General features: G+C 36.9%; 1 protein-coding gene across 1 annotated transcript in view; it reads left to right on the forward strand.

The window, feature by feature from the left end:
• The first annotated feature begins 8,220 nt into the window (after window positions 1–8,220).
• LOC129780616 (ras-related and estrogen-regulated growth inhibitor) overlaps window positions 8,221–12,634 on the forward strand; it is a 36,591-nt gene continuing 32,177 nt past the window's right edge. The window contains exon 1 of the mRNA XM_055789077.1: window positions 8,221–9,498. Coding sequence (XP_055645052.1) covers window positions 9,393–9,498 — 106 coding nt within the window. The 5' untranslated portion in view covers window positions 8,221–9,392. The remainder of the gene's footprint in view (window positions 9,499–12,634) is intronic.

Below are 12,634 nucleotides of genomic sequence, written 5' to 3' on the forward strand. Positions count from 1 at the left end.
CACAAATGGACAGAACAAATGTATGGGGAAATGGGAATGCTTGCCATTTTCATCAATTTAAACCATATACAGACTATGGGATTGTAATGTATAGCATATTAAGCAAATCTTGGAAAATTTCCGATTCGATTGGTATGCAAATCGTTAAAATCCGTTCGTAGCAAAAATAGTTATTAACGTTAACTTTATTTCATAAAAACGTGACCTGTTTTTTGATTTGGCACCCTTAATGTAAGACGTAATCCTACGTCAAAACATCAAAATTTAGAAATATATTTTTTATGCCGCGCAACGCTGTTGAAATTCAGAAATAAACCACACATATCTAGAAAAGGCACAGACACACATTAATTAGAGTAGTACTGAATCTCTCCCAAACAAAATTTTCTATATTTCAAGATTTTTAGTACTAAAATTTTTGACGAATTTTTCAGTATTTTTCTCAAATTTTTATCTCGAAGTCATCGAGAATGACGTGCAAAAAATTGAAAAGTGCGTTTTTTACCGCAGATCCTATGATGAACTTCATATGGGTTCAAAAAATGGTCAATGTTTCTTATTTGGTACCCTATATTTGGTATGTTTTTATTCAGGTAGCAAAATTCATAAAAAAAACTGTGATCCACACTGATGTTTCCGATTCCATAGAATGGCTCGTTATTTTGTAGGAAAAGATTTCCCGATTCATGAGGTAAAGGGTGTGTCACATCAAATTGCATCACGGAAAAAACGCTGTAGAAATTTAATTTTTAGGAATTATATCTTCAGCTTTCGCTTATAATCAGATAAGAGTGTATAGATCACGTTGGCCATGCTTCACTGTCAAATTTTCGTAAATTTGGAAAAATGTCGTCGAACGAAAAAGAGCGTCGTGAATTAATCTTGTACACTCATTTCGAGAATCCGGAGTTGTCACATCGGGACATCGGTAAGATGCTGGGAATCGTCCAATCCACGGTCAGCAGAGTACTAAAACGATACTTCGAGAACCTAACCATCGACCGGAAGGTGAAGAACGGCAAAAATGGATGCTCCGTCAGTGAAAAAGATCATAAGCGCGTAGTTAAGCAGTTTAGACGTGATCCGAGAAGTTCGGTCCGGGATGTCGCCAATAAGCTGAATTTGTCAAGTTCATTCGTCCAGCGGACCAAGCAGCGGGAGGGCCTGCGTACATACAAGGTTCAGAAGGCTCCTAACCGCGACGAAAGGCAAAACATGGTGGAGAAGACGCGAGCCCGGAAGCTGTACACCGAAATGCTGACGAAGCCGCATTGCCTGGTAATGGACGACGAAACCTACGTCAAAGCGGACTTTCGTCAGCTGCCGGGCCTGTTGTTCTTCTCCGCAGAGGACAAATTCAGCGTTCCGGAGGAGATTCGCAAGCAGAAACTATCCAAGTTTGCCAAAAAGTACATGGTGTGGCAAGCGATCTGCTCTTGCGGAAAGCGGAGCGCCCCCTCGTGATGACCGACACGGTAAACGGGCAGGTTTACCTTAAGGAGTGCCTACAGAAGCGCTTACTACCACTATTCAAGCAGCACGAGGGCCCGACCATCTTCTGGCCGGATCTCGCTTCGTGCCACTATTCAAAGGACGTGTTGGAGTGGTACGAAGCCAACGGGGTCACCTTCGTGCCAAAGGAAATGAACCCGCCCAACGCGCCGGAACTTCGCCCAATAGAGAAATATTGGGCGATTATGAAGCAGGCTCTCCGGAAGAACCCAAAAGTTGTCAAATCGGAGGCGGACTTCAAGAGAAAATGGATTTCTGTTCAAAAAAAACTACAACCTGACGTTGTACAGAACCTTATGGACGGGGTAAAGAGGAAGGTGCGAGCATACGGGCTTGGGCTCGAAGTATGAATAAAAAGAAAATGCCAAAAGTTGTTTAATAGTTTTTACTTTACTGTCTGAAATTTTCAAAAGGATCGGTCTACTGGGCGAATTTCTACAGCGTTTTTTCCGTGATGCAATTTGATGTGACACACCCTTTATACGGAAACAAAAACTCATTCAAAAGTTGATCTGATTTTTTCCTATCACAATATACTGCTATTGGTTTCTTTCCCAGTCCTGGCTTTGAGTTCAAAAAAATCAGATCTGGAACACTTTGATAAGTTTTGAAATTCAAATTTGATATGTACAACATTTTACCTAAAGCACATTAGAATGGCTCCAAGTAAACGGATCACATTATTTCACGTCTATACCGTCAGTTCGGCAGCAAGTAAACCACATTCTCAACTATATTCAGTCAAATATACAGGGTCTTTCAGATTAAAAGCTCACGCAACAAATTTAATAACTTCTACAAAAGTGAACCGATTTTTATTTTCCAAAAACGAAAATAAAGCTTGTTTTAGAACATTTTCAATGTGACCACCCTTTTTTTCGATAACGCGTTTTAAACGGTGAAAAAATTCTTCATGCACAACTCTAACATTACGACTTCGATGCTGTTGAAAATCCGAGATATTTCTTCTTTAAGCTCCTCCAAATTTTGTGGCTTATTAACATAGTCCTTCACGTACCCCCAGAGGAAGTAAACGACGACGAGAAATGTTGAAATTCTTACCATAAGAGGACAAAGTTTCATTAAGGCTTCGGTTGCTCGAGTAATACGATTTCACTAAAAATACACGTTCTTGTAAGTTGTACATCTTGACACTAAAAACCATCCGATCAGACTGAACGAGTAGCCGAATATTATCGTCCCGAAGTTGGGAATGCAGTGTTACCATCGACGAAGCGGAAAAAAATTATAATGAGCTATTCGATTTGTTTGCCTGAGCGTTTCATCTGAAAGACCCTGTATACAGGAAATTTGGGGTTTCAAAGAAAATGCTTTATTCATCATCTAAATTTATATTATCGCCTTCAAAGCAGGCCCTTCTGAAGCGAAACTCTTTTCCCAACGAACAACCCAGTCATCGAAACACTTTTGGTAGCTGTGGTCAGGTTCACGCAGCGAATAAGTTTTTATGTCTTCAATGCATGAGTCCCACGAAGCGATAATTTGAGTTTCGGAAATTGGAAAAAAATCATTCGAGGCCATATTTGGAGAATACGGTATTTGTTCATACGGTGGTGTTCAGGGTGCACCCGCGGCCGAGTGGTTAGCGTCTCACATTATTGGGCAGGGTGTTCGGGTTCGATTCCCGTTCTGGCCGGGGGAATTTTTCGTCAAAGAAATTTTCTCCGACTTGCACTGTGGTCACACGTATTCTAAAGCTTGCCCCTCAGAATGCATTTAAGGCGTGTTATTCGGCTTAAGAAATCTCAACTAAGTATTAATAAATGACGCTAATTAATGCATAAGTTGAGACGGCAAAAGTTTCACAGAGAACGTTAACGCCATTCAAGAAGAAGAAGAAGGTGTTTGTTCACACACATTCATGCCAGTTTTGGTAGAAAATTCAATAGTTCTCAAACTATTTTAGACAATAGACCCCTTTTCCAGGATAAAGTGATACCTCAGACCCCTATAGTCAAATTTTTTAAACAGAAATCAATTTCTAGTTTCTGTCTTATTCATACAAAATACCTACTAATTTAAAGATTTTGCGGTTGGTTACTCTGTTATAAGGCCGTAACAACTATATTGCCACCCACAGATTTTTTTTTGTTCACTTGGAATCTTATTTCAATATTTTGCTTAACCATAGACTTCTAAAAGAATTCTGTTAAAATCCGTTGAACATGTAACAAGTTGATAAGTTTTTCACTGTAAGCGTTCTATTTAGGATCTACTGTCTAAGTTCATGCTGTTTCTTCAATAAAATATGGTGTATTTGATGAAAACTTCAAATTTTATATTTTTTCTTTGAAATTCTATATAGAACATTTTTTTCCGCTGCATTGAAGATATTGTTTCAATTTTTGTACAACCAAAGACACAATAAAATGAGCCTACAAGGCAGCGGCAATCAGTGTTTTTGGGGTCAACGGACAGAGGAAACTATATTGGCACCATTTTTATCAACTTTTTCAAAAGTTAATTTTTTGTCAAAGATAATGTGTTCTTCCTCATGTAAGGATTATGTTCTCTGAAGTTTGAGTCGATTCCTTGCCTAGTTTCCACGGGTTAAGCCAGGGTTGCCAGGTGTATTCAACAGAAATCTGGATGTTGGAGAATCTAAAGTCTGGATTTGTTTGGATCTTTGTCGACATTGGTTATATTGAATTGCGAATTTCATTGAACATTTTCACGAGAACGTCGTTTGATGTTTGTGGAAGCGGACACGGTTTGTGGACGAGCAATGACAATGAAGTATCTTTCTCAAGGCAGGTGAAGAAGCAATTTGGATTGATATTGTGCACAAGGACCCTCAGGACTAGAACTGCAAAAGTTTCAAGTCTTTATAATTCAACACAATCAATCAATCAACATTTTTACGTCTGATGTGTAAAACCTGGTTTATCAGTTATTTCTTCTTATCATATATCGGCTGATGGTATTGGACGAGTCCAGCATGGTCAGCTTTCCAAGCTCTCGATTTGATGTTTGCATGAAATAATTTGTGGAAAAAAAATATAATAGAAAATATGATTAATAGTTTCACAAATCCAAAGTAGATTGGGAGTGGTTCTTATCTGGCAAGTACTTTTTGCACCACTGCTCCCAGTGGAATTCATCTAATCATGGATGCAGCAATTGGATTCAAGAATTTCCTGAATCTCATCACACTCACTAGACTGCAGCTAAGACAGATAGTTTGTTTGTTCAATTCCATCTGGAATTTTTTTACACGCACACGAAAAGCCTAAGGCAGAACTATAGCAAATACACATCATAATGGAAAGCTCAATCTGGCCTCACAATCTCTTTGGTGAAATTGTTGATGCACTGTTTCAGTAAAACTAGCACAAACTAGCTTTCCAAACCAACTCAATAAAGTCAAATGTGATTGCAGAATTTTAATTTAATCTGGAAAAATTTGGGTAAAGAGTGGAAAGCCTGGACTACCCAAAGCATGTTCTGGATGCTTTACCAAAATCTGGAAGATTCCAGACATATATGGAAGTCTGGAAACATCATTTTCTCATCAAAATCCAACAAAATAGATAGATGTAAAATAAAATAAATATGCATTTAATAGTAAATATGTTAGTAGGCAATAAATTTTTGAAAAAAATATGAAAACCGCATTTTAATTTTTAATTAATTTTTTTTTTTTAAAAACTGTATTATGAGATAAACCTGGTGGCTTTCTTTCTATTTCTACCAATGTGATCTGATTATGCAATTATGTAATCTCTTGTGTTAAATTAGTAAATGAGTGTAGTCATATTCCAACTAATTCAGAACGCTAATGTCAAATGCACTTGCCAATTTAATCACATTACTAGCTGACCCTGCAAACTTCGTCCCGCCCAAAATTTGTTTTTTGTTATCAATACCTTCAAACATCACATTTTCATACTATGAGCAAGTTCCAATTCCAATCGCAGAACTGTTCATTGATTGATCTTCTATTCGTCCCCGTTATATTTACTTTTTAATATAAAATTCCTAGTATTTCTAACAAAACTCATCATTATAATATCAGATTATTTTCAGACACAATTCTCGTTCAAAATTTTTCAACCACTTGCAAATAACATGTTTCTCCGTTACATGGAATAAATGTTTTATACAGAAAATATGATAGAATAAACACAGCCCTAAATCGGACAATTACTTCCTCGAGTTCTGCTCTTATCAACACATCCGGAGATCCTTTTTTTTTGGCATAGATAGAAGAAGATATAGGAGTGCGTTACATCACATTAAAATCCATCTCCAGTTTTGAACAAAGATCAATTTCGCTAGCGCAAACATCAAATGGACTAACAGCACTTGTCACTATGTAATTGTAGAACATTACAAAGAAACATTTCTCATACCCAAAAACCATCACATCCCAAATTGTGCTTGATTAGTTCCCGAGTAATGTAGAAATTTGTGTTTCATTTGTATGGAACACCCCCCCCCCCAAGAGAGGAGGGGTGGAGAGCCTAACCACCATACAAACATTTATTGCACCTCAAAACCTCCACATGCGAAATTTGGTTTCATTTGCTTCATTAATTCTCGAGTAATTCAGGAATTTGTGTTTCATTTGTATGGCAGCCCCCCCTAAGAGAGGAGGGGGTGGAGAGTCTAACCACCATAGAAACATTTATTGCACCCTAAAACCTCAATATGCCTAATTTGGTTTTATTTATTTGATTAATTCCCGAGTAATGTAGAAGTTTGTATTTCATTTGTATGGCAGCCCCTTTTTAGAGAAGGGGGTGGAGAGTCTAACCATCATAGAAACATTTATTGCACCCTAAAACCTCAATATGCCTAATTTGGTTTCATTTATTTGATTAATTCCCGAGTAATGTAGAAATTTGTGTTTAATTTGTATGGTAGCCCCCCCTTAGAGAGGAGGGAGGGGTCTCAAACTATCACGGAATCACGGCTCAGTAGTTTCCGAGTCCATAAGAATCAGACAGACAGAAATGCATTTTTATATATATAGATATGAACTTATGCGCGCTCACCTATTTGTTGAGTTTTTGAAAAGTACATGTTCAGCGAAAAGATTGAAAATTACAATTTCCCGGTATAAATTTGGCAGAATGTATGCGATTGATAGGATGTAAACAACGCAGTACAGAAAGAAAATAGACCCAATTTGTGTTAAGTGGAAAACCAGCTACAGATATTTGAAACTGTGGAAATCTTTTCGTAATCGTCATTCAATATGGCAAAACATTAGCGATTACCTCATTATTACTTAAACTCAAGCACAATATGAGCTTGAGCTTGAGCTTTAGCTTGGGTAGACTGTACAATTCGTAGTTGCTCTCCGTGATTGACCTGAACCAACCAAATAGCACAAAGAACACACAGAATGACGCCTGGGACTAGCAAATCATTCTCGTTGTACAATTTTCGGCGATTCGAGCTTTAAATGGTCAATAATGACGCCGGCCACGTCCTTACAGTCACCAGAGGAAGGAAAGGAATGTTAGTATGATATTCGCCGCCCGAAGGCCAGAAGGGTCGCCTCTATAGCGTGGTTCCCTAGCGAATATCACGGAAGGAATATTTGTTAGTGGGATAGGTTAAAAATGAGGATTCACTGCGGTAAGTGATATGATTATGTGAACGGAACTATTGACACCTCGACGAAATGAAAACTCGAAAATCAAACTCATTTCGTAGCGTCATAATATATAGAAGGGTGATCTAAAAAGGTCTCCTCTGTAAAACGATCGAAGCTCCGATAGTGATTCGATTAAATACATTTCGTGACGGCTGAAGACATTGAAGTGTGACCTCTCAAGGTCTCATCTTGAAAGAATCAGCTATTACATATAAAGTTTACATAAGTACTTATCCAACTAATTGTTTTGTTGTTAGGTTGTTATATTGTTATTTTGTGACTTGTCTTTCACAAAAAAAAATTATGTTGGAAAAAAGAATCTCATTATTTTTTCAATAGTTCGTGCATAGTTATATCCCATATATGAGTGCGTATAGTTGAGATAGGAGTTATAAGAAAGATAAAATATCTTAATAAACGGTACGTATGTGTAACCTAATTGGGATCATTTTGAAGTTGCTGAAGCCTTTAAATTCATGCCAAAAATAATAGGTTTTCCTTTTTCCCAACCTGATGTGAAATATATTTCACACAAGGCAATACAAAGAAACTACTGAACACTTACTTGAACTCAAGCACAATATGGACACTAAACTCGAAATTTGAACTCAAATGATATGGTTCAAACGTTAGTATCGATAAGTACAATAATTGAAGTCATCTGTCAAGGAAACACCGGGAACTTTCTCCCACATCCAATTTGCTGTCGATCTCCCTGTATTTAGCGAGGCATGGTTCTAATGAATCGCCAGCTATTGCGCCAAATACCAAACATTTCTTTGTCGTTTTGCTAATCGCAGCATATCTTTTTCAACACCCACGACCACTTGTTTTCATTCACACGTTCTCCGCCTTTTGCCCAAGTGCAAGGTAAGTGGGAGGAATGCGCTCTGCCTAGACATCAACAGGCGTCCGCTTCGAAGACGGGTGGGAAATCGTGTGGAAAACCAAAACAGAGAGTGGCTTCGCCGATTCAGTGAGAGTAGGAGAATATATATAGAGAGAGAGAGCGCTTGGAAAGGCGAGGAAAATAGCTTCTCGTCGTGTATATATTCACAGGCAGCGCGTTGAGGAACGGTTATTTGACTTCAAATCATCGGTGAGCTTGGTTTCGCGGACCGTTTTACATAACGATGACAAATGTTGTGCGCGTGGAAAGTGCTAACGGCGTAAACATGGTTCGAACCATTGGAAAAGACATGAAGGAAAATTGAGTAAAAGTAGAATTACCAAAAAGTAATTATCCGTCCGGCTGGGTGGCCAATAACAGTGAACACAAGTCGAAATCTTCTCCCTGTGTACCATTGAAGTCTGTTTTGTGGTAACCTTTGGTTGAATGCCAATGCAATCGTAGGTCAAATGAGTTGGGAAGTGATGAAATGGGATGTGCTAAATTCCTTAAAACATTAAGATTCCCACGCAATGAACCTGTCGAAGTGTCCGAAGAAGGTATCGTAAAAGTAAAAATAGATAGCCTATACAAATCAGGATATATACATTAAACGTAAATTAAATTGATCGGAACAGGACAGGAAGGAGTGCAGTGCTGGAATCAAGATGGAATGCTATTGTTTTAAAGTGAATGAATACTAAGATCAAAGCGGTTCCTTTGTTTATGGTTATGAATAAGTGACAACGCTTAGGGAAACATCAATTACTACTTCCTTCAGAAGTGATCGTTATTAGCCTATCGACAATATTAATAGCAGAAGGTTAAATAATTGAAATGCCAAGTGCAAGGTGTGTGAAGACAAGTGGAAAAACAAAGCGTGATACTTGTTCCTGCCTATAACGTACGGTGTATAAAAACGCTTCCTTTATTAGCCCGCCAAAAAAAACGTCATTTACCGTCCGCCTGGAAAAAATTGCTCCCATCAAACCGTACCCCGGGAGAATGAGGGCGGAAAATTGCTATTAATTGGATATTTAGCCCATATATGGTAAATTGCCTCACCACTCTCGGCATCCTCGAGTGATGATACATCCAACATCCAGCAAAATGGTGGAAAACAATAGCCCACAATGAAACCACTATGGAGACAGAAGAGTGTCTAACAAGTAAAGAGAAACAATAAAACGACGATTTATTGAAAAACTTTATTCCTCCCTCGCAACAAATTAACCTGTCTACCCGCAGTGCGGGAAAACCGCTTGATATGCTTTAATCGCATTTGAGGAGCATACTGGCAAATAACATCTCGAGGATACAGCGAAAAGGAGGAGGGGATTAAGTGACGGATTATTGCATTCTACAATGAACACAACATCGCCGAAGTCTTCACTGGGAAAGCTCGGATTACATTCCAAAACGAAGCCCTTCCGGGTGATGGTCCTGGGGCAAAGCGGCGTTGGGAAGACTGGTAAGTGGGGCAATTAGATTCCATTGAATTTAGTTACTGTTACGAATAATGTTAAGTAGAATTCCGGACTGAATTTCAAGAAGCAAATTTTAGACGATTTCGAGGTCTTTTGTTTTATTAATTCGTTTATTTTTACAGGCTCAATTACATAATAAGGTAGAAAACCGATTACTCGCGGTAGACTCGAGTTTAGAAGGGTGACATATTTTTATCAGGAATAGGATGGGATATGTTGACAATGTTCACACTCTCACTCTTACTCACACTCATCACACTCAACTCTTAAACCTATCTTATAACTACTATGTATTTACATTTCAACTTATTCTATTGTTAGTAAGAAGAGAACCGATTGCTCGCGAAGGAAGAAAAGGAGGGGATAAGGGTATGAGGACAATCACACACGATGATCGATAACTTAAAGAAAAACATATATTTGGGACATGTAATCAAGGTCTAACCGAGCCAACACGTCTCTCACCGGCACATTGGGCTGTCTTCCTCGGGCCCGAAGGTAGTATTCTAAATTCGATCTGGCGACAAGATACAACTCGCACGACCAAACAACGTGTTCAATGTCGTGATAACTTTTGCCACAAACGTTTTCGAATTGTCAATTGTGTTCCCCACTTACCTCCCTCGCGATCAAACTGAGTGATTCATATCAAAATAAATAAATAAATAATTGAAATGACGACCTACAGAAGCCAAGAAATCGTTAACTGAAACAATACAGATGTTTTGAACGAATAATTACAAAATAGTTTTTCATCTGATGTAAAGTTCAGAATTAAAAAAGTGCGTTTGTGATTCAACGTCGAATATAAGTTTCTCCATATTTGACTACGGAGTATTCATAGTAACTCATTCGAGAGATACAATGACGCCCTAAACTAGTAAATAAACCATTATGAAATACCCAACCTTTATTTGAAATTATTTTTTTATATTTTCCATAAAAAATGGAAGTAAAAAAATATTGTCAACTGAATTTCAGATTATATTTTTCTTTGGAAACAAACATCTTTTCAATGAGCAACTGAGAGAAAAAATGAGAAATCTGTCATCAGCTTATTCTTATCTAGCCAATGATTCATTTCAATGAATTTCAGGAGGATTTGTTATTGATAATGCAATTTTAACTTCAACTAACTTTTTTAACTTTAACTGTACATTCCATTTTATTTTTCCATTCATTGTTTTGGCTTCGTTACATCATTATGTTACATTTTCTCATCAAACAAGATTAAATAATCTCGAAGGATTGAAGAGAAATATTCTTAAAATTTCATTCCATCCATATTTTACCGGATACCGGATATCCAGCAGCCGGATATTCGGCTTTTTATTCGAGAATACGAAAGTGGGAGACACTGTATGTATGCATGAAGCGAATAAAGGATTACATTTTAGAACAAATAAACATATTCTAGTTCATAGAAGAAATAAACAAAATATTCTTACATAAAAATAATTAACTATGAATAAATTTTCCGTTTCAAATGGATCCTTTAATCCTTCAATAGAATATTAAATTTTCTGCAAGGAATCTTCAACAGGGTTCAATTACTTAGGAGAAGTTCAGAATTACTTAATTGCAATCTTCTTAGGATCAAGTCAGACTTTCTAGGAGTTCTTGAAAGGTGAACAGTCTTGCTGGCAATGTTTTTGTAGTATATAAGATTTTGGAGTATATAAGATATCTTGCGACAAATCTTCTGAGAGTAACAGCTCATCGTCTTCTTCAAGACCTGTAAATGAAACAAAAGATATAATTTACGCTCCAAAAACTATTTCTGTATTGTTTATTTTCCATTCTAAGACATCTTAAAAAGTTACATTATATCGGGGTTGCTTTATATCGAGGTATGACTGTATTCAACATTAATTCTGGAGCTGCAGCTGGTGCTCCTTCTAATAATACATATCTAAAATAAGGTAGCAATAAAAAAAATAAAACGACTAAATTCAAAGTATATATGGATATAAATAGAAGACTGTAAAGAACAAGCTTTATTACGTTAAATCAATATCTGGGAAACGTAATCAAGCATTCATCAAGTTACATTTTTACCTTTTTTCGGAAATTTCCGTTTTTCAATGAAAAGAAACTACAACAACTATAATAACATGATAATGTCAAAGCTGAAGAGAAGTGTGCATTTCTTAAGGACGATATGCCAAAATCACCAGTATCGCCATTCTTGATTTTTCAACCAAATAGAAATATTCTTCCTAATTTTATATCACATTTTCGACTCTTTTAAAAAATGAAATTTTTAGTTTTTGTACAAATATCAAACAAAACTATATCTGTCAAAAAGTGTCAAATATTTGACCTCTTGACAAACAGTGTACGGAGTTCAAAGGCGGCCGAGAAGAGATGAACGATTTGTCATGTTAAGGACGATCATCCACCTCTTCAACTGGTGAAAACAAAATTAAATAAATAAAGGGAATGGTGCTTCGAAAATTGGCAAATTGAAAATTTTAGTTTGATAGAGCCAGATCGTGAATTAAATATCTCTCACGAGACTGTTCTTCATTGTTTGGTTAATGTTTTGGGCATGAGAAAAGTCCCAGCTCAACTATCACCAAAAGAGCCCTTTTTTTTCAAATATTTCATCGCAATCAAGTGGCTGAAGACATGCTTGAACGATTAAGTTCTGATCCCTCGTTCATTCAACGCATATTTACTGGCGATATGGGCCCGTGTGACTTTTAGCTATTTCCGAAACTCAAATTATCGTTTCATGGGACCCGTTTTGACAGTATTGAAGACATCAAAACGAAATCGCTGAGTGAATTGGAGGCAATTATTGATAGCAGCTATAAAAAGTGTTTCGATCCGAACAAAAACAATTTTTTTTAAGTGTCGAAGATGTGATATAAAATTAGGAAAAATATTTTTGTTTGGATGAAGAATCAAAAATGTCAAAGATAGCACCACATGATTACGAAGGATTTTGGCGTATCGTCCTTAAAAAACTCAAACTTTTCTTCCAACAGCTATAACATTATTGCGAATTTTATTATAGTAAATCATTCTACTCATTGAATAAAAATACATACCTTTATTAGGATTCATTTTATTGAAAAATTAAATCTTCCGAGGAATTGTAAAAATGTAACTTCA

Source organism: Toxorhynchites rutilus, chromosome 3 (assembly GCF_029784135.1).
Source record: "Toxorhynchites rutilus septentrionalis strain SRP chromosome 3, ASM2978413v1, whole genome shotgun sequence".
NCBI lineage: Eukaryota > Metazoa > Arthropoda > Insecta > Diptera > Culicidae > Toxorhynchites > Toxorhynchites rutilus.